Source organism: Drosophila arizonae, chromosome 5 (genome assembly GCF_054131065.1).
Source record: "Drosophila arizonae isolate 15081-1271.41 chromosome 5, UAZ_ARI_1.0, whole genome shotgun sequence".
Classification (NCBI taxonomy): Eukaryota; Metazoa; Arthropoda; class Insecta; order Diptera; family Drosophilidae; genus Drosophila; species Drosophila arizonae.
This window is the reverse complement of record NC_142925.1, coordinates 23,663,345-23,685,551: the sequence shown is the minus strand read 5'-3', so window position 1 is coordinate 23,685,551 and position 22,207 is coordinate 23,663,345. Positions and strand designations below refer to the sequence as shown.

Sequence of the window (22,207 nt, the reverse complement as noted above, 5' to 3'; positions counted from 1 at the left end):
ATGTGCAGATTTACAGCTAATTTGATATAATTTCTATACTTGACCAGAATAATCTTAGTATTACTGTTTATAAATAGATTAAAGTTCAATAAAATTTAATTTACTTTTAATTTAATTTAATTTTATTTAACTATCCCCTGTTTTTCTCTGTGTGCATTTTCAAGATTGCTTTGCTTAGAAGAAAGTCTACAGCTTGTAATATGCAAGGGAGTTATCTGTTACTCTCTCTCTCACTCTCTCTCTTTCTCTTTCTTTCTCACACTCTCTCCATTTCCATGTTACTATCGGGGGAGACTAAAATAATGTTGTACACGCTTGAAGCGCATTGAAATAAAGCGCAAAATATGATGCCGCGAACCTTGACACATTAAAATAAGCAACAGCAACGGCAACGGCGACGGCGACGGCGACAGCGACTCTGGCAGCGACGTCGACTGCGACGCCAAGAGCGCTGACAGCGACTGTGAGTAAAACGGCAAAAGTTGACGTCGACAGTCAGTAAATTTGCGTGTAAAAATAAAAATGTGAAAAAGCTTTGCGGCTGCTGTTATTGTTGCTATTGTTGTTGTTGTTGCTGCTGTTGTTTTGTCTGAATTTCATTTTCATGTTTCAATGCGGCGCGCTGCAAAAATAAAATAAATAAATGCTGTGCACAACGCGGCGTATGATTAATGCGAATTAGCAGCAAGCGAGCGAAGGAGCGAGCGAGAAAGAGGAAAAGCTGTAAGCGTACTGTTAACCAGCAACTGGGTGGCCAACGGAAGTGGTCGAAAAATTCGTGGAAAGCCTTTGCCAGATAGCCCATAGGCTCGCTACCCCCTCCCCTTCCCATCCCTCTTATCCACAACGCCTTGGCGCCCCCTCGCTTCGAATAACTTTTGTGTGCGTGAATCGAATTGAAGTGCGTTGCCTTTTTCTCGGTCTGTCTGTATGTCCGTGTGTCCGTATGTCTGTGTGTGCTGATAGGCTTTTGCTACTCTATAAAGAAAAGGTACGCAGGTGCGAGAGGTATGCTAATAAGTGCGAATTTGAGTCGGTAAAGCGAATGCGTGAGGCAGCGAGGCAAAGTGATGCGACTACAAAGTTGAGAACACATCAAATTAATATGTGAATAAATATAATTCGGAGAAGAGAAGAGGAGTAGGCAGAGAGCGAGACATAAATATATATTGGGCTTGAAAAAGTTGTTCATGAATGATGAAAATTTCAAAATAGGAAGAAGAATCTTATCGCATAATCAGTGTGATAGAAGGTCAATCAGCAGGCTAAACTATTATTCAGTTACTCAAACAATCACACAATCAATCAATCGTTCAATCCACCATTTCATTAAACTTAGAATGTCAACGAATAAAATAATCACTCAATCGATCAACCGAACAAACATCGATTGATTATTTATTCAAGCAATCAATCGGGTAGTTTTTTAACTAATTCATCCTTCTATCAACTAGTCCTTGTAGCTGTTTTCCATTAATTAAATTAATCATAAAATCATATAATCATTTAATAAAAAGAGTAATTCAAATAATATTTCAGTTAATACATCTTTCCGTCAATCACTCAGTCAATCACTCACATTATACTCATTGTGTTAGATAACATTTGAATCCACCTATCAGTCTAATCACTCTATCTAAGTCCCATTCAGTACATCAGTCAGTCAATCATTCCATCATAATCCTATTGAAACTTAATCCTAGATATACACAATACAAATTTCGAGTTGAATTAAAGAGAAAGGCAAATTAATTTTAATGATAAATATTTAAATTTTCACGGAAACTTTCAAGGCTTTCATCTATTATACAATTGGGTTTTCCGACTGTTTTCATTTTGAAAATCTGAATGAATATTTCAAGCGCTGTCTTTCATTAATAATATCAACTCGATATCGAGCAATATTTTTTATAAATTCTACTTCTTTTTTTTATTTACTACCATATTTAATGGCAGCTCATTAATAATGCAGTTCTGCCTCCCCCTGCTTGCTAGTTTAATTAATTATTTATATACAAAACTGCATTAATAAGTGCATATAAATCCGCTGTTAACTCCTCTATTTCGCTCTTGCTTTATTCTCCAATTAGTTTTTAAGCAATTTGAACCTGAAACGCAACCATGGCGTATGCGTAATAATTTAGCCTTGCTGCTGCAAACGCCCCTCGACCCATTTGTATGCACAGAGAGTGGAAATGGAAGAAGACGAGGGCGAAACTGAGGCGGGCGGTGTGTTAGAGTCGTGCCACGCCCACTCGGTAGTCGCTCTTATTACACTTTTCCATACAATTAATTTTGTTGCACATTAAAAGAATACAAAATAAAATTAAGAAAACAACGAAAGAGAGAGTGACAGACTATAGGATACTCTGTAAATTTGGATGCCAGTCGCACTGTTGCAAGTGTTCGACAAGCTGAAATATACCCGCTTTGTGCTGTTTGCAGGGTATTTAAGCGACGTATACATATTATAAATCATTTTTCAACTCATTTAACTGCTTGCGAAAAACTAATGGGAAATTATGATGGCAAAAATTAATTAAGAGACGCCACAGCAAAATCTCAGAGATGAAGGAGAGCTGCAAGAAGAAGAAGCAGCATAAGAACAATCGTAACAGCTGTAATAATAATAATAATAATAATAATAATAATAATAATAATAATAATAATAATAATACTATTATTATTATGGCTCTTAATGTGTGTGTGTGTGTGTGTGCATTCGAATGATCGGCAACGACCGCATTTTTCTTTGGCCATTTTCCTTCTGGCCATTTGCATTTGTTGCGGCAGCGTTTTTTTATGGCAGTTGTTGCATGCACAATTCGTGCCTCTGTTTTGTCTATGTGCTGTTTTATCTATGCGCGCACTGAGAGAAAAACTTGAGCTGTTCTGATAGAAATCGCGAAATTCTAAATTCGTTGATCTTTCTATATGTTTTACGTTAAATAGTCACGGTTTAACAAATCTGTATTACTATTAAAAATAAGCTAATAAACATAGAAAGAGAGAGAGAGAGACAGATGTACCTACTGTTTATTTTGAATTTAATTAAATTTGTTATGATTTTTTTTTTTTTGGAAATTAGTTTTGTATAGATTTAAAAAAAAAACACACACAATTTTTTTAGTATACCAAAATTTTTCCAAAAAGCTTTATTTTGTTTACTTCAGAATTATTTATTTTTTACAGTGTGTGATTCTGTCTCTCTCTCTCTCAAGTCAACTAATTCTAAATGCCCGGACATCAAAAATTAAGAAATATCAAAATAAATGCATTTATGGTTTTAGTTTTAGCTGATCTTTTAGCTGTCGTTTTTCCTATTGTCACACGCACACACACAACTAGATACCACGCAATTTCAATTTCTTTAAACTCTTTGCTATTGAAATTAATACTGTATCAAGATTTTTTCGTGCTGTGTACTAAAAGCATTTCCCTCATGAATTCAAATCATTTTTTATGCCAATTTCTGGCCGTGTTTCCCATTTGAAATTCATGAATATCATATTTTTCATAGCTTTGCTTCTTCTTCCTCTTCTTTTGCCTTCTCTTTTTAATATTCAAAAAATCTGTCTAATTAATTGACTTATTTATTTGTTCTTTTTGTATTTTGTATTTCCTTTGGCTGCACTTCACTTGATTAAGTGGCAAACGAGGAAGTGGGTGGTGGATGCCAGAAGTAGGGGTGCTAAAGGTAGGGGTATTCCCTGATAGATTGTCCGCACTTTTTGCGCAATTTTCGTTGATTTATTTAGCATATTTTGATTTATGTTTTTTAATTTCGCTCGAGATGAAAAAAATTGTCTGTCAGATGAAGGGGCACTGTGTTGAGAGGCAGTGGACGGGGCAGTCGTAGGTGACAGAGGTCAGAGGGAGAGTCCATCTAATGAGTCTGCAGCTAATAAATTTGCATTCGCCATGCATAATTTCTCAGAGCTAACACAAATGTCAAATAAATAAAAACACGATGAGAAAAACATTTCTAGAGAGGCTAGATGAAATTTCTTTCGAAATCGACGAAAAAATAAAACAATAATAAAATAAAAAAACATTTAGCACAATTTTGTGTAAATGCTTCTGGGAAATTCCCAAGGAAATATTTAAATATCAGAAATAAATTTCTGTATAAATTTCAATGAATTTTTCCCAAAAAAATTTTCTTGGCAAAACTTTAAATTTATCTTGTAATAAATTTGTTATTTAAGTTTGATAAATGCATTTTCTTTTTTAACTTTTGTCTTTTTTTAATTTTAAATTTTTTATGAATGTTTTTTTAAGTTTAAAATTTAAGTAATGCATTTTTTTTTAAATATCATTCATAATAAATATTGTTCATTTTTTTAATCATGTTTTTATTGTCATGCTTTGATCACATACTTAATTTTTGTATATTTTAAATTTAATTATATTTTTATTAATTTTTTTTATTTATTTATTTTTTTTGCTAGTTTGTTTTTTATTATTGCTACATTCAAGTTGATCGCATTTTTTTTTAGCTTTTCTTTGCCAATTTTTTTCTTCTCAATAATTCATTGAATTGTTAAAAGAATAAACAAATAGATTTATTTTCTTAAATAAATATAATTTTTCTAAATAACATTCACGTGGAACAAATGTGCTAAGATGTTGCACTTTTAATTCATTCGATTTTCTATGATAATATTTTGCCTCTTGTTGCTGTTGTTGTTTTGTTATTGTTGCTTTTGCTGTGTAAACACTTTTGAGCCGCTTGCACAGTTTGCCACACTTAATGTTTATTGTTGTTGTTTTTTTTTTTCAGTTTTTTATTATTATTATTATTTTTGAACGCACGTCTAGCGTCACTTTTCTTTTGCTTTTCGGCTTCTGATTTGCTGGTGCTGCTGCTGCTACTGTCGATGTTGTTGTTGATTTTTAGTACTGCTGTTGCTTTAGCTGCGACTGCTACTCTTGCTGCGGCTGTTGCTGCTGCTGCTGTCGTGAGTCGTTTGGCAGTCGGTTTATAACTGGCACGAGCCGCTGCCAGCGAAGCAGCACGAACCGAATGCGGACAGACTGTTGGCGCTGGCAGCGACGCTGGCAGCGAGAAAGTTTGCGTTTGCATTGTTGCAGCGCAGCAGCGTCAGCAGAGGCAGCCAAGCGAATTTTTCAGCGCTGTAAAATAGGTACGTGCGTGTGTATGTATGCGAGTGTGTGTAACTGTGGGGGTGGCTGCAAGCTGTCAAGCTGTTATGTTAAGTCCGTCTGTTAGCTTTAACAGAGCGTCGCCTTGGCTTGGCTTATCAGTTGTCGCTGTTGCATGTCAGCGCTGGCGTCTCTGCCAACTTCGCTGCCAGCTGCTTTCATGTTAAAACCAATTCGTTTGTCATTTGTTTAATGACACAAATATTTGTGCACACTGTATCTATGTGTGAGTTTGTGTGCGTGTGTGGAACACAACTCATTTTCAATTTCCATTTTCTTTTTGCCCATTTATTGTAATAATTTCGTCTGCTGTTGTGTTTTATTTTTGGCGTCATAAAAGTTTTCCGACTTGTTTTCCACGTTGCCTGGCGGCTACCTCCTTGTCTTGCCCTTCGTTCACCCCTTTCCCTTCCCCGCCCTTAACTTTGAGTGTTGCAAAGTGTACTATAAATTTGATTACTACATAATAGCCCCCAATAATAATGCGACTAATGACAATACTCAGCCAGGTGCTGAGAGTGGGTGGGGTTAAGCTTTTTGTTATTTGTGTTTTTGTTTTTCTCGATTTCTGTTCTGCTCTGTTCCCCCAACCCTCTCTCTTTCTATATTTGTGTGCGCCTTTCAGGCAAATTGAATTCCATTTGATGACTGTTAAATTAAGTTGAAATGTTCTGTTGCCTCACGTCCCCAGCTCCAGACGCTGCTGCTTCGCTGCTTCAGTAACTGTAACAAGGACGTAGAGACTAGTAAGAGGAGGTAACAGCGCTCAAATTTCACAACCCTCGCAACAACAACAACAACATCTGAAGCAGCAGCAACAACAATGTAAACAACTAAATAAGGAAGTGACACCGGAAGACGCTGCTGCTGACTGCGCTGCCAGCAGCGTCGCGTGGCTGGCAACGCGCGCGCGGAATGCGCAAAGGAATGCTACATTAAGCTGGCTGGCAGCTCCTGCCAGCGTTAACAGCAGCCCAGGGCAAGAATCACTCAAAGCCGGGCAGCACCAAAAGCGACAGCGAGAGAGTAGAGCGCGCGACCGAGAGAGCTAATGCAGTGTAAGCTAGTTGAGTGCAAAATGTACGCTCTCACGTTCGTTCGCTCTCTCTCTCTCTCTCTCTCTCTCTCTCTCTGTTACGCTCTTTGCCGACGCTGCTCTCGCTAGCAAAATGCCAACGACACCGGCCGGCTGAAGCTAGTAAAAGTCACAGTCAGCCAAGCTTCAGCCTCACTTCCACCCTCTCTAACTTTTCGCGCTCTCTCTCTCTCTTTCTGCCCCCTTGGCCCACTCTGCCACGCACTTTGCAGTTTAACCTATAAAAATACCGCACAAACAGCGGCGACAGCAGCAGGTTTGCGACTGCTGCAGCAGCTGTAACATCAACATCAACAGCAGCAGCAGCAGTAGCAACAGCAACAGCAACAGCATGTAAAATGTTGGCGCTGCTGCTGTTGCGGTTACTTCTCTCAGTCTCTTTGCGCCTGTTACGCACGCAACGCAGTTGCCAACACACACACAGACGCGCGCGCAAATAATACGCGAAGCGAGCGTCGCGACGTTGCTCTGCTTTTGCGACTATAGCTGTTCTTCTTCTTGTTGTTGCTGTTATTGCTGCTGCCGTTGTTGGTGTTGTTGTTGTCAGTGGCGTTCATTTATTTGATTTTGTTGTGATTATGCGCAGTGCATGGGCGTCAGCGTCAGCGCCAACGTCGTCGTCGACGGCGCGCTGTACCCAGCGACCCATGGAGGGCATTGAGTACTTAAAAACAATAACAACAACATGAGCAACACATAAAATATGCACTCTGAGCGAGAGTATACAACTTACAGATGCCCTGGCAAACATTGGATATATAAATAATTAAATATATATTTCGAATACAATTACAGATACCCTAATGAACATTTTTATAGGAAGTATTTGAAAGTGAAAATGTTGAAATGTTATATTGACTTACATAGTTGCTTAAAATGAAAAGAAATAAATTTATTCGAATATTTTAAATGAGATTATAGTAAAATTATTTCAATTTGGAAATGTAACTAAATCATATAAGAAATCGGTCTATAATATATATTCTAGATATATGTAGGTATGACTCTTGGCTTAGTGACCTGCTTGACCTTGACAAAAAGCAATGAATATGCAGTAATGGGCATAGAATAGAATAGAAACTATTCTAAATAGCTAGACTACTTACTAGGTAGATAGATTTCAAGATTATAAATATTATATGCTATGCTATGCTTGATACTCTTCTACGAACACCTTTTGTATACGCACTGCCCATACCCTGTGCTCTGACCTGCGTTACTCAGCGCTTTCGTCACGTAGTGCCAGAAAGAGTGAGAGAGAAATGAGCCAATCTGAGTGGCGAAGATGTGGGCGGAGGCAGCGACTCTGGCAGCCATTTCTATGGCTCTGTTGACTGTGGCTGTGGCTGTAGCTGTGGCTGTGGCCGTTGCTTCGATGTTGGCTCGTAAAAACTCATTGCCAGGCGCTCAACTGGAAATGCGGCACAGCCAGAGGCTGCAGGTGTCTGTCCAGCTTGATATACACACACAAACATAGCTAGATACTTAATTAGTAACTGGCAGTTTAATAAATGACGCTAAGAGCAGGAGGTGGGGGTTGTCCGAGCTACTCAGGATCTAAAGCAGGTTTTAATTGTAATCCCAATACACATACACAGACACAAATAAAGTAACGATTAACAATGAATTTGAATTTCGTCAACGCCAAAAACCGTACAGCAGAATACACCTGGCCGATCTCTGCTTAGATCACAGACAGCCTGCGATCCGACGCATGATAACGTATGGTGAAGTTGTCGAAGCTGTGCACCGGAATCTCCCGGGTGGGCGTGAAAGTCGCTCGCTCAATGACCGCCTTCTCGCTGCCGTAGCAGAGCAGCCAGAACTTGACCGTGTTGAGCTTGGGCAGCGTGCCTTCCAGCTCGCCAATCACAGTGCCACGATCCGTGTTCATCACCCAGCCGCGCACCCCGTTCAGCAGGGCCAGAGAGCGGGTCGCCTTGCGCATGCGAACGCCCTGCACCTCGCCGAAGACTTCGAAGCCGCAAGTGAATAACTGCTCGGCAGCCGTTTGCATTCTGATTGATGAGAACTTTGCGCAATATGATAAGGGATTTTATATATTTAGAAATTTGTATGACTTCCCAAGGCTCTGCAGTTGCCTAAAGTTATGAAAAACAATTGGATCGAAACGAGCTACTCCACACACATAATATCAGCGCCTGTTACGATCTCTAAATTTTACCCTTTTTCGGTGTTCCCTTTTCATAATCCAAAATCCTCCCGATTGTAGGGGAACTAACTAAATTCAAAATTCCATATAATCGTACAGTATTAGTATTATATGAGTCAAGAGTTATATGTAGATACTGTTATAAAGACCCGTTCATAAATTAATTTTTACCAAAATATTTTCCTACCCCTGTGAAATCATTTGAAATTCCTCTCTAGAGCCTTTTGACCATCTGTTTGAGAAAAATGAGCTTTGAAAATAAGAAAAGCTACTCTTACAAGTGGAAATTCCTGACCTTTTCTCTTCATCTATCCTCAGTATTTCAGTTAAATACCTCTATGCCTATATTTGACTCACATCTTCTTTAGCTTTAACCCTATATTGATCATCGGTCCACCCGGAAAGTACACATATGGAAACATTAGGGGAAGCTAACTACCCTTAATCGCAGTCATGTATATCCGTGAGAACTGCGAAATTCACATGGAGGCTGAAGAACTGCAAGTTGGTTTCTATTGGCAGCACCCTCCTGGCTAATCACAATGTATCTATTGTATATCGTCTTCTATATATATGTATGTATTTATATACGATATCAACGTTGGGGGCTCATAAATCACATGCCGTACACAGAAGGAGACACACATACACACACACGCGCACACAGGTTCATCTCTTGGCAATCCAATCAACTGGCAATGCCACAAAAAGTTAACAACAACCACCGTCTTGCCTGGCCGTCAGCCCGTCAGCCCGCCAACCTCCCCTTGTCTCCCTCTCACTTCCCTTGGCTATTGCAAAACAATAACTAGGCGAGATAAACAGACAACATTTGGCGGTAATGCAAACGTCGCTGCTGACGACGATTCTATGGCAAATATTTAATATCGTATTTACGGCAAGAGCGGGCGGGCGGGTGTTCAGATGAACGGTCGAGCCACGACTGGGCAAAAAGAGGCCGGTGATAAATGACTACAGCGACGGTGACGGCGACGGCGACAGCGACAGCGACAACAACACCGTTGCCCGCCATCTTTCCCTGAGCAAAGGCAGCGCAGCAGCAGCGACGTGCTCATTCAAATGTAACAGCACGAGGCGCTGCCGCGTCGCTGTTGCTGTCGCTGCCTTTCGTTGAGCCGAAGGTGAGCAAGCCAAATCAAACAAGCCGAAGCGAAAAATAAAATAAATAAATAAACAATGCTAAAAAACGCAACGCTTCAAGGGATTTCGCTGCTGTTGCTGTTGTTGAGCAAACTTGGGTTTCAATTGCGACGCATAAAACTAGACTTGAACTGAACGAAAAGCAGAGAAGAGCGAGGTCAGCGCAGTAGAGCAGCGAATTTCAGAAATATATAGAGAGAGCTGAGCTTAGGGCTCGCTGTTAATAACAGCAGCAGCCGCCTGTCGATCACTAGTTAACAGCTGCATTTTAAAGCTAATTGCTGTTAAAATACGAGCGAGGTCAGCGCAGCATTGCAGCTTAAGTTAAGGCAAGATAACAGCTCTGGTAACTGTTGAGCAACTTTTAAGTTAACGCTGCTAATAGTCTCTGTTGTTTGTGATACGATTCCAGAATGCCTTTAAAAACGAATTTCAACAAGATCTCACGTACGCACAAATAACAATATAGACGAAAAGTACAGTCCACAACACTCTCTACATTTATGTATATTTTCTAATTGAAATGCAAATGAAAAGCTAAATACTAAAATTAGCTTAAATATAAAAGTGAAGAGGCAGCACACACAGCAACAACAACAACCAATCGACAACAAAATACAGAAATCAAAGAGGAAAATAAAAACCAGCTGAACGATAATTCAAACGCAATATGTAAACACTTCAAATCTGGGAACTGAAAAAACAAAACCAACAACAACACTGCAAGAACTATAAATGCAAATGGTGTCTAAGAAAAATGTAAAGAAAGAATATAAAGTCGAAGTAGCAACAGCAGTAGCAGCAGCGCCACCGACAGCGACGCAGCTGCAACAGCGCAGCTGGCCCAGGCGCTTGCAGTGAAGTGTGCGGGCGTCGAGTTTGGGGTGGGAGCGAGAGACGTCGCCTGCTTTGCTGCTGCGTTTGGTATTTCGCCGTTGAACGTCTCGCTTCGTCTCGTCTGACTCGGCTTGGCTTTTAATGCACGCACACACACATAAGTGAAAACTGACTTTGTTTGCTTACGCGATGACACAATTCTAAATCTGTGTTGGTCTCTCGCTCCCACTCCCACCCTGCATTCGTATGTATGTGCGCGTGACTATATGGTAGTTAAATTGAGTTTTGTTCGCAAGGGTTTGAGGTTTACGATTAGTTTTCACTTTAAGATTTGATTAAGTGACAGCATACTAGGAAGTAACCAATTAATAATTAAATGAATAACAATTAAATGATCCTCTAAGCCTTTTGCATGTTATTTGCTCTCTGCATTAATTAACTATTTACCAATTACTGCAAATACATCCAATTTTCCGATATACGCACACATCTTAAATTCACTCTGATTATTGTTTACGCTACTTACGTACTTGTCAGCTTACAAATTGAGCGTTGTTAACGCTAAAGCGAAACTCACCTGCAACGAGAAAGAGTGAGAGAGAGAGAGAGAAGGCTGATTAACAAATGCAGCGTGAATGCAACTGGAATGATAAATCAACTGGCTAAAAATACAACAAAAACAATGACAAGAACAGCACCAGCAACAGCAAAGGCAACGTCAACGTCAACGCCAACGCCAACGCCAACGCCAGCGACAGCGCCGACGTCGACGCCAGCGGCCAAAAAAGGCAAACAATTGCAAAAATCTGCATGTGGCTGCCGTGCGCGACGGCCAAAGCGAAGCTATAAATATTTCTGTTCGCTTAGATATCCAAAATTAGCAGCGACGTAGCGACGTCAGCAGCGCAAGAGGCAGACAGACAGAGCGAGAGCGAGAGAGAGCGAACGACGGCAATAGCGACAACGTCGACGTCACTGTTGAGCCGTTGCGTTGACGCGCGTCGCTGACGGTTTGCGGCTGCGGCAGCTGGCAGCTGGCAGCAGGTTGGCAGAAAGTCTGCCACTGATAACGGGAAATGGCATGCCAACACCAGCAACTGCTCACCACCACCTCACTCACTCATACACTCGCACTCACATTTCTCACTCTCTCGTTCTTCAGTTTGCTCTCGCCTACTTACGCTCGTTCTCTCTATTCATGCAGTTCTGGGCAACGCTCACGCCAAAATAAACAAAACAAATGTAAAGTGCGCCCCTTTGCGACGTTATGCTACGACCACCCCAGCTCCCATTCTTCCTCCCCCATTCCCATACACACTGCCCGATGCCGAACCAGCCATGAAAATAAATATGTGGGCATAACAAAAATGAAAATTGTACGCGAAATGTGCCGCAAATGGCAGCAGATTTGCCATTAAAATGTACACAGAGGCCTTATGTTATACACTCAGTGGGTGAGAGCGAGCGAGTGGCAGTATAGAACGCGAGCGAGTCTGAGTGAGTGAGCGCTAGAAAACATAGACAAACAGTCGTAACATAATAAAGGAAAGAAATTGACAAAGCGCTAAAGCTGTGGGGCGCTGTTAAGAATCTGTTAACTAACAGTCACGTATTGTATCAGTCTGTTACGCTTTGCGAAGGCAATTTGTGATTCAATAAATTAATTAGAGGTTATTATTTTAGAATGTTAGAAAAACAACAGTCAAAATATCTGCGATTATGCTAGACTAAATATGCTAAAATATAGATACTATATTTTCCATTGCGATTGCTACAGCTTTTCTCATGAAACCTTTCTGAACGTATTTATTAAAAAAAAAACTACTTTTCGATTGATTAAAAATTTAAACGAGCTAAATCTTCTGTTATTGTGGCTATCAAACGTCACAAGTGCAGCGTCTGTTTTGTAAATTAATTAATATATTTACGCGTAAATACAAAAATAAATCATCAACAATGACAAACAATAAACAAAAAAGATAAAAAGTGAATTTTTTAGCAACAAATGTTTATTGTATAGGCAGTTGCATAGAAACAAGACAGCATTTATATACATTTAATTAGCAATTTATTCATATTAACATATTCAAGTGAGCTGCACTGTGAGTAACAGATATACTCATGCATATATCTACGTGCATATGTATGCATATATATTAGTTATATTGAGAGTGCGGCAAAAAATAATTATATAGAGCATATAAAGTAGACGTGTGTAGAGCGCAAAAGGCAATACAAAAATGCAAGTGATGGCCAACATCAGGGACGTGCTGACAAACTCAATTAGCCGGACAACAAGAGTTGGCCAATAGATGACAACAACACCAACCACGACAACAACAACACCTACAGTGAGCCGCAAAGGCATTAAATGTGCAAAATGAAAATTCCATCATTGAAAGAGCAAAATATTTGAACAATTGATTTTGTATTTTTCCTAGCAGTAATATGTGCAGTTATTTGTGAAATCCAGAAATAGATGCATACAGAATGAAGTCTAAATGCAGAGAAAACTACAGTTTTGTCTTAACTCAACAAAAGGTTAAGCAAAACAAAGTGACTTAGTCAGCAATTAGCTCAAGTATTTCCCATTACGTATACGTAAGGCGAGTCAATTGAATTACATTATTATTCATTTATATATTTATAAGTTTATTACTCATATATATCTAGAAATAAATATGCTGGCTTAGAATTCTAGTTATGCTCTATATCAGCTACTTTAAGCTATAAACAGAAAATAAAATATTTTTTTAAATTTATTCCATTTTTTTGTGCCACTTTATTACTGCATATTACACATAGTGACATATAATACAGCACATATAATAATATAATAATTATAATAAACATATTTTTGTGCTAGTTCCATCTGCCTCATTAAAATTTCTTTTCCATACACATGACACGATTTGCAATCAACTTAATTGAATTTTGCTTTGATGCACGGCAAGCGCTGAAGCCGCTTTAAACAAGCTGCAGCTGGGGCAGAGCGAAGAGCAAGAGAAAGAGAGCAAGAGCGAGAGACTGTGATAGGGAGCAAGAAAGAGACTTAAGGAATGCAGCAATTGTTATGCCCTAGAAATCGTATTAAGTAGAGAGGTATGCACAGCTGGAAGCACAACAAAAATTGCACTTGAAAAATAATTTCAGCTCCATCAGCTTGAACTGTCTGCGTATTGATTCAGTTAGTCAATCAATCAGTCGAACAAACAACTCATTTAATTACATCGAACAATTATTTGTTTATGATAGATCTAATGAATTTCTTCCCATACTATATTCATATACATATATATTTAAGCTTAATATTTTACAGGGTATTTTCAAACATGTTTTGCATTTAGTGTGCCTTCGAGCAGCAGCTGTTGTCAAGTGAATTTTATAGCCACGGCGACGATGGCGATGACGACGACGCTGACGCTGACGCTGGCGCTGACATCGTGAGCGATATTCAATTAGATGTCGTCGTTGGCAGCCGTTTAATGAAATTAAATTTAACTCCATTTGTTTATTTATTTTCGAGCGTGCTTTCATTTGTTTATACGATGAAAATCAGTTAATTCGATAAAGCGAGCAAGAAGCAGAAGCAACTGAATCGGAAGCGAACGAGTGCTCGGTTGCTGGTCAAAAAGCCAAGCATCAATAAAGTCCAGTGTGAGAAAAACAACACTGAGAAAAATTATGGGCACTAAATTTAAGTAGAGCTCTAAATAACGTAAAACTCACTTTTTAAATTGTCAATTTAAATCTGTAAAAGCTTTTTAAGATTAACCAAATTAAAGTTCAAATCAATATTTTAGAAAATTTAGAATTTATTCAAGCAGAGCTTAAAATGAATTAACTCTGAGCTAAAACATTTTTCAAATTTAAATGTTTTTTGTAGTTTACATGTATTGAGCCACTTTAAGCCAATTTCGCTCAGTGCATAGAAAGCACAACCAATTAATAGCGACAGGCCCCGAAAAACTTTAAGCATTTTCAATAAGTGGGAGATTGCCCCAAAGACAAATGTCGCAAGGGACTCGAGCTGGAGCTGCCTTTGATAGCAGGACATGCGCACAGCAAAAGGCTTAAAGCCATGCCACAAATTCTATACACACATACAAACATACATACACCCCCTACACACACACACTAACACATGTACACTTTAAAAAAGGGACCTTCTAGGATTCGGTTTGTGAAAGGATTGGGTTGGGGCGCCTAGAGTAAACACCGTAAACACCGTTAGACATTGCTGCGGTTCAAAAACTTGCAAGATATCAGTTGCCAAGATAGTTAGGGGTTGCTATCGCTGGCTAGGGGTAGCCTAGCCATAGATAGGGAATCTGCTCCCCACTGGATGGGGTTGGCTAAAACATATGCGCGTTAGAACCTGTGACGGCTGCTCAACTGCTTTCCACTGTGTTTTGCGGCGTAATGTCGACAAATTTTTATCGCTTGCTGAAGTTTTTGCCTGGTTTTCGAGGTTGATGGGATTGGGAGCTCGTGTGCGAGTGGGTGTGGGAAAAGGGGCTGAGTGAGTGAGCTTGAAAGTGTGATTTCGGCCTGACACTAAATAGGCTGTTTGTGTCGTTAATAATAATAGTTATGATTATGATTATGTTGATGGTGAATGGTGATGAGGCGAGCTTCTACAAACACCCCACATATAAATAGGGCAGGTATAATAGGCAGGGTGTAGGAGATGAGCTTCCACTCCGACAGCCGAGAGTGGGAGCAGGGAAGCTGGCAAAAGTTCAATGCGAGTTATTAATTTAGTGGCAATGGGTAAAACTCATTTCGAAGTAGAACAAACTATTTGAATGAGAGTCTAAGAAGCGAGCAAAGATAGATAATAATAGATAGGATAGAATAATGATTATTAAATGTCATATAATCGAAGCAGTAGAATGTAATCATATATGGAAAAAATTATTATGACTAGGTTCAAGTTGTACTATTCTAAACGATAAAGCAACATATACATTCACAAATAATCGATGAATAACGAAGAACAGAAAGGATAAGTAAAAGTAGATTCTTTCATATGGAATCAGCATCTTTATACAATTGAACAATGTAAAATTCTCATAATTAATTATATGAAGTATATCAAAATTTATTGATGAGTCAATAGCTTATGTAACAGCAATGCATATCATTGAAATAATATATACCATATGATAAATCAACAAATTATAAACCAATACGGTTAATAATAGATAGAGAAATTGCGCCAACCAATTTCAAGAAGTAATTAATTATATTAAATTTTATTGAATTATTGAGGAAAATGAGTTTTTGTCTTGGACTGAATATGCTTGAGAGCTTAACTGGGTTAGCACTTGAGTTGCTATAGACCTTCGTTTCGCTCCTCTCTCCCCTTTACAGCATGTAAATCTGCTAGAGATCCCAACACACGACTGCAAATCAATTAAAAATCTTCAGATACACTCAAGCATAACAACAAAAATACGAGAGAAAGGGAGCAAAAAATAGGCGGCCCAAATTTGTTAAAAACAAATGGCGCACACACGCTGTGCTTGCCCAGCTGGTAAAGGCTGCCGCTGCCGCTGCCGCTGCCACCCGAGCAGCAACACGCCCCCTCGCCGATGCCCAGCCGCTCAGCTAGCTGGCCCTAATCACCAGCAAACAAAAGTCAAATCAAAAGAGAAGCCAGGCAAAAGATTTTTAACCACAACGTGAGGCGCAGCTGGGCGATATGAGGGGCAGAGTGAAGGGGGGCTAGCAGCAAGGCAAGGGGGTGCTTGCAACAGCAACAGCAGCGCAGCAGAAGCAGCAGCAGCAGCAGCTAACAAGCAAAACGTCAACGTCGTCGACGACGACGACGACATCGTTGCAAGCGACTTCCAATTATTTTTTATATTTTTGCAGCAACAAAAGCAACTGCGAGGTGGAGTCTGGAGGAGGCAGCTGGGGTGGTGCATAGTGTAGGGCGCAGAGAGAGGGCGAGAGGGGGAGGGGTTGTTGCAAAAGTGGATTTTGTGGCTGCCTCGTCTGTATTTTTTCCTGTGCTCTGTTAAAAGGCGTGCGTGAATTGTGGGCGCGGCCAAGTCGTGAGGCAAGCTACGTATTTTTTCACTCCAGCTCTAGCTCTCCCCATGGCTGCATTCTGCTGCCTGCTGCACTTTTGATTGTTGCCTCAACAACAACAACAACAACAACAGCAGTGAGGAAAGTTTTCTTATCAACGTGCCCCAATTGAGCTGCGTCTTACAGCAAAAAACTGAGCTGGAAAATGAAAATATATATGGAAGAGAAACTACATATATATATGCTTATACTATATATGTGTATATAAAATATTTCTCGGAATTTCCTTTTCGTTTAATTAAAAAGATGCAAAATAATTGCTTGGCCATTGCTAATTAGGCAATAATTAAATAAAATTCAGTTCAGCTTTGCTGTTTTACTTTTCATTCGCGCTGCACAGTGGGCAAAAATCAACGCAGTCCAGCAGCAGGAGCAAATACTGAGCTGTGCCTGATGCAAACAAAGCTTTTAAGCTTCGTTGAGTTTAACGCAAATACACACACATACACACTCACACACAGACACAATGATAGGCACGAAGAGCTGCCCCATTACAGGTCCAAAGCGCATGTGGATAGAGGATAGATGATAGAAAGAGAGGGAGTGAGAGAGAGAGAGAGAGAGAGAGAGCACGCCAGAGGCAGCGGCAAAGCCAAAGGAAATGAGGAGCTGCACCACATGAGTCTGTGGGGCAATGGTGTCAGCTAGTCCACCTAGGCTGTGGGGACCAACGGAGAGCTGGGCGGGGTAGCACAGCTAGGCACACGTTGCTCGCCATATGCGCCACATATCCAAGGGGAAAGAATACAACACACAATTGCCTATAAAGACAGTGAGTAACAAAAGTAAGCGCGTGCACCCACAGAAAGTGCTTCATTTATTTATCTGTATAGCATAAAAATATATAAAAAATATATGAAAATACATATATATACAATTAATCATCCTTTACCTTTTATCTATTTTCTTTATTACGCTAGATTCGTTAAAGCCATCAATGGCATTATCGATGGTATTAATAACCATATATCGTTACAGTTAGCGAATGGCGCACAATCTCATGTAAGCAATCTGATTCGATAGTTTACTGAAGGGTAATATTTGCAGAAAAATTAAAAAAATTAATTCAACTCTAAAAACTCAAAACTTAAAACTGCAAACTTCTTTAAATCGAAAAAAAAAATGAAAAAAAAAATATATATATATAAATATATAACATAAAAATTCTTTACAGCCCGAAAATTTTAGCTGTATGACTATATGATATAAGTATGTTAATATATATTATTTATCATTCTGTCTATTTCATATTTCTATATCAATCATCCATACTATTTTATATATTTTACTTGATATTTGATTTCATTAAAATATTATGATTTTCCTATAACAATAATGCCTCTACAACATTCTATATTTCTTATAAATTATTACAATATTTATCTATTTAAGACAAGTATTTAAATATTTATGGATCTTAACTTGTATGCCTTAGCGATTATTTCCATTTAATATTCCATATTATTCGCATTCTTTTTGTAGCCACTGTGGCTGGTCGCACGCGGCGTATACTTGACATTACATGAGCCCAATACACACAAACACACACACACATATATAAATATATATGTTATATAGAGCCACTCGTATCTATGCATCCTGCTCGCTCGCACGCTTGGGCATAAACAATTGCCGTTGCTGTCTCGCTCACACGCATTGCTGCTGCTGCGTTTGCAGACAAATTTCTATAAATTATGCATTGTGTGTGTAAACACGACAAGTTGAATTGAAATTACGGATTTAAATGCGAACCAAAGAAATTTTATAGTCACTCACGAGGTGTGCGTGTGTGTATATGTATGTGTGTGTGTGTGTTTATTTATATATACGATATATAAATATATATATTTATGTATGTATGTGCATAGATTTTTATCTGTGAGTACACTCAAAAGAAAAGAATTCTGTAAATTGTCAAAGTCAAAATACTTTAAGGCTAAACAAACACACTATTTATAGGAATAGAACTATATATGTAGTATGATATACATATGTATACATTTCATTACTTGAAATTTATTTTAACTAACCTAATTAAAGCTAATTTCTTTCCAGACCAATTAAAAAAATAAAAATAAAATTCATAAAATACAATACAAATTTACAATCATTGAATTTTCTGCTTAACAAAAGTTATTTAACTAAATATATTTAATCAGTGCATTTTAGAGAACAAACTCTTTGGTTTCGTCATGTGTAATTTTCTTCACATGTTCGCCGCTTAATATGACTTATTGATAAAGTCTGACTGCATGATTGCTGCAGCGCTGCACCCCATCCCCGCCTACCCTCTCGTCAGTTGCGGCCTAGTTCTAACCTTTCGACATTCCTTCCTGTACAGCTGTTCAACTACTGTTGCTCTTTCTCTTTATCTTCCTTTCCTCTCTCTCCCTCTCGCTCTCTCTCTCCGTCTCTTTCTCACTCCCTTTCATCTGCCGCAGCAACAATCTCATAAATTTAATTGTTTAAAGTGAATTTCGCCGCCGAGCATTGCAAAAAATTGCCAGTTGTCAGTCAGCCGCAGCCTTCGCCTTTTACCCTCCCTCCACCATCACTCCCTTACCCCATACATTATCCGTTTGCCCCTTTCGCTGCTCTCTCTTTATGTAGACATCGCCCCGTTGTCTTTGTCATTGTCACCTTTTGAACTTCCGTTTTTATACCCTGAACCCATTTTCAATGGGAAATCAGGGTATAATGGTTTTGTTGAAATGTATGTAACAGGGAGAAGGAGGCGTGGCAGACCCCACAAAGTATATATATTCTTGATCAGGGTGACGAGCTGAGTTGATTTGGCCCTGTCCGTCTGTCTGTCCGTCTGTCCGTCTGTCCGTCTGTCCGTATGTATGAACGCGTCGATTTCAGAAGATATAAGAGCTAGAGACTTCAAATTTTTTTTAGAATGTCCGTAATTACAGCGCGCATATCAAGTTTATCATTAAAATTCGATAACTCATCCCGATCTTTTTTTATCGATAAAAAACCTTATCGAAAACCAGTTATAAAATTATATCTTCTACACCTTTATTGCTAGAGTCTCCAAATTTTGAATGTATGCTTATATGCAATTTATACAATTTCGGTTTTTGTTAAAATTTACCCCCCACCCTTAAATTCACCCCCTCACCCTCACTTTTGTAAAAAGCGTATTTCAAATACTAGAGACTTGTGCTTTGGCAATTACATGCATATCCATGTTATAATCATAATCTGAAAGTTTCATGAAGATCGTACGTCCATAAAAAAAGTTATTAAACAATTAAGTTCTCATAGTAAGCGCACACTGCAGCCCATGCGTGCTTATGCGTGGGTGCTTGTGTGGGTATGTGTTTGTGTATGTGTATGCGTGTGTGTGTGTGTATGTGTGTCTGTATGTGTATGTGTGTGTGTATGCGCTTGTGTATGTATGCGTGTGTGTGTATGTATGCCTGTGTGTGTGTGTGTGCGTGTTTCTTGTGTAAGCTGAAAGACGCGAAAAATTATTGAAATATCTATTGCTCCAAGGGTTCAGGGGATCTCGTAGTCGAGCAGTCTCGACTAGAGCTTTCTTACTTGTTTTTTTTTTATCGTCGGCGTCTGCTGATATGTTTGGCTGTCCACTCAGTGGCGCACTCTCCCTGTCTCCCGCTTCCCTCCCTCGCCCACTCACTCTTCACTCTATCTGTCCGTCGCACGGAGCGTCCGTCTGTCTGTCCGTGCAGCTGGCAAAAGTTCACTCAGACGTAAATTGTTTCTACATATCGCTGAGCGGGCGCATTGTTTAACTCTTGCTCCACACACCCGCCCGGCTACCTTTGCCTCGATTCATTCGCCCGCCCGCCCGCCTAGGCGCGATTCATTAAACATTTCTATTTGTTGCTGTTGTTGCTCTCGCATTTTGTTTATTTACAAACATTTCGTCATCGCTGACATTGATGACGAGTTCGCCAGTTCCAATCGCTGCCTTCACTCAACTCAACGCAACTCATCTCATCTCATCATCATCATCATCATCATCATCATCATCATCATCATCATCATCATCATCATCATCATCATCATCTCATCATCTTCCTGCTGCTCAGCCTCCTTTTGTTTTGTTGATAACTGCATATTTATTTATAAGGTAGACAACAACAATGAAACGAAAACAAAAGCCAGCAAAGATTTAACCGATTAAATGCCTCGAAAGCTCCAGAAAAAGCCATTGATATAAGTAAACGTGAATTTTCTATACTCTACTCTTAACTATGACCATTCCTTTGTTTACTAATAGAAATAATACAATAATAATAAACCATATTATTAACTTTTAAGTAATCGTTAATCACGTGTGTATATCCTCAAAGTAAAGTTTTAATAAAGTATATCTTTATAGTCACAAAATTAAACAAAATTTTTTCATGATATTAGTTGAATTATTCATTAGTTGTTCTCCTTGGTCACTTTTCGTTTTAATTTTCTTTACTTCAATTTGTTAAAATATACAATCCTTCACAGCCTTCACGGTATTACAATTTGTCAACAAAACTAATAAACAATATGTTAAATCTAATATTCAAATTGTTTTCAAAATATTCCCTCTTATCGCTGAATTGGGTTATTCTAGATTTATTGCTCAGTCACACTACTATTTTCTGTATGTATTTATAATCTAAGTATTTTTCATTTATTGCTTAAAAACAAACTAATAAAATACTAAATAATAATAAATAAGCTCAAGACGTATTTAATCTTCCGTTCTTTGTTTACTGTTTTTAAGGATTATAATACAAAAACAAACTAATAATAACTAAAAAAAAAAAATAATAATAATAATAATAACAGAAAATTAAAATAAATGTAATATATCAAAATATATATGTATTATTTTCACATGATGTTTCAACGCAACTCCGACATATTAAGAATGTTTATTACAATCAATTAACAAAGCATTCCTCTGTATCAAAACTGTTTATCATCATATTTTGTAAGCCTTCATGCCAAGATTAATAAGCCCCAGTCGGTCTTATCTTAATTTATTTAAATACTCGGAAGGCCTTTCAAGGATTATTTATAATTCATGATTACATTCTGATTAAAACCAAAGTAAATCCCATTACAATTTGAGTGAACTCCGTTTTCTATAGGGCATCAGCAGTCCGCTCTGAAACTCGAATCGACTTTTGTCGCTCTGTCAATGAGTCGAGGCGCTCGCCTCTATATGCATATAAAAAAAGGCGGTGTGCCAGGCGACCCTGCACTGTGTAATGAATAAATGAGCATACAATCAAAGACCTACACACACACACATACATACAAACACATATATACATATGTGTGTCTGTCTGTCGGCTTGGCCGCTGCTCGTGTATTTGTGCAGTTAATTTGCCATTTCCGCTCGAGTAAAGTAATGAAAAATGTTTTGCTGCTGCTGCTGCTGCTACGAAAATGAAAAGCGCCACGAAAATTCTGCGCCTTTTCCCCGCTCACTGAGCCGTCAACCCTTGCACCGGTCAGCAGTGGTCTTCATTGTTCCCAGTTAGCCAGCGCTAATCAGCAGCTTAAGGGTGCATTCGCAGATTGCGCATACGCCACATAAGCCCACATGACGGTAAATCCCTGCTGCTGCTGCCAGGACACAGAGCTCTCGGCTCGCCTGGGCATTAAACGACAATCAGTCGACGCTCAATCATCAAACACTGTCGTAAAGC

The 22,207-nt window shown here is 38.9% G+C and overlaps 2 protein-coding genes across 4 annotated transcripts in view; both read right to left on the bottom strand.

Moving 5' to 3' along the window:
• mam (neurogenic protein mastermind) overlaps positions 1-22,207 on the bottom strand; it is a 94,633-nt gene that overhangs the window by 34,047 nt on the left and 38,379 nt on the right. The window lies entirely within an intron of this gene.
• Positions 7,794-10,905, bottom strand: LOC108616734 (acylphosphatase-2). The gene has a single exon (XM_089470526.1). It carries the CDS (start codon positions 8,277-8,279, stop codon positions 7,947-7,949), a length of 333 nt encoding a protein of 110 aa, XP_089326652.1. The 5' UTR covers positions 8,280-10,905; the 3' UTR covers positions 7,794-7,946.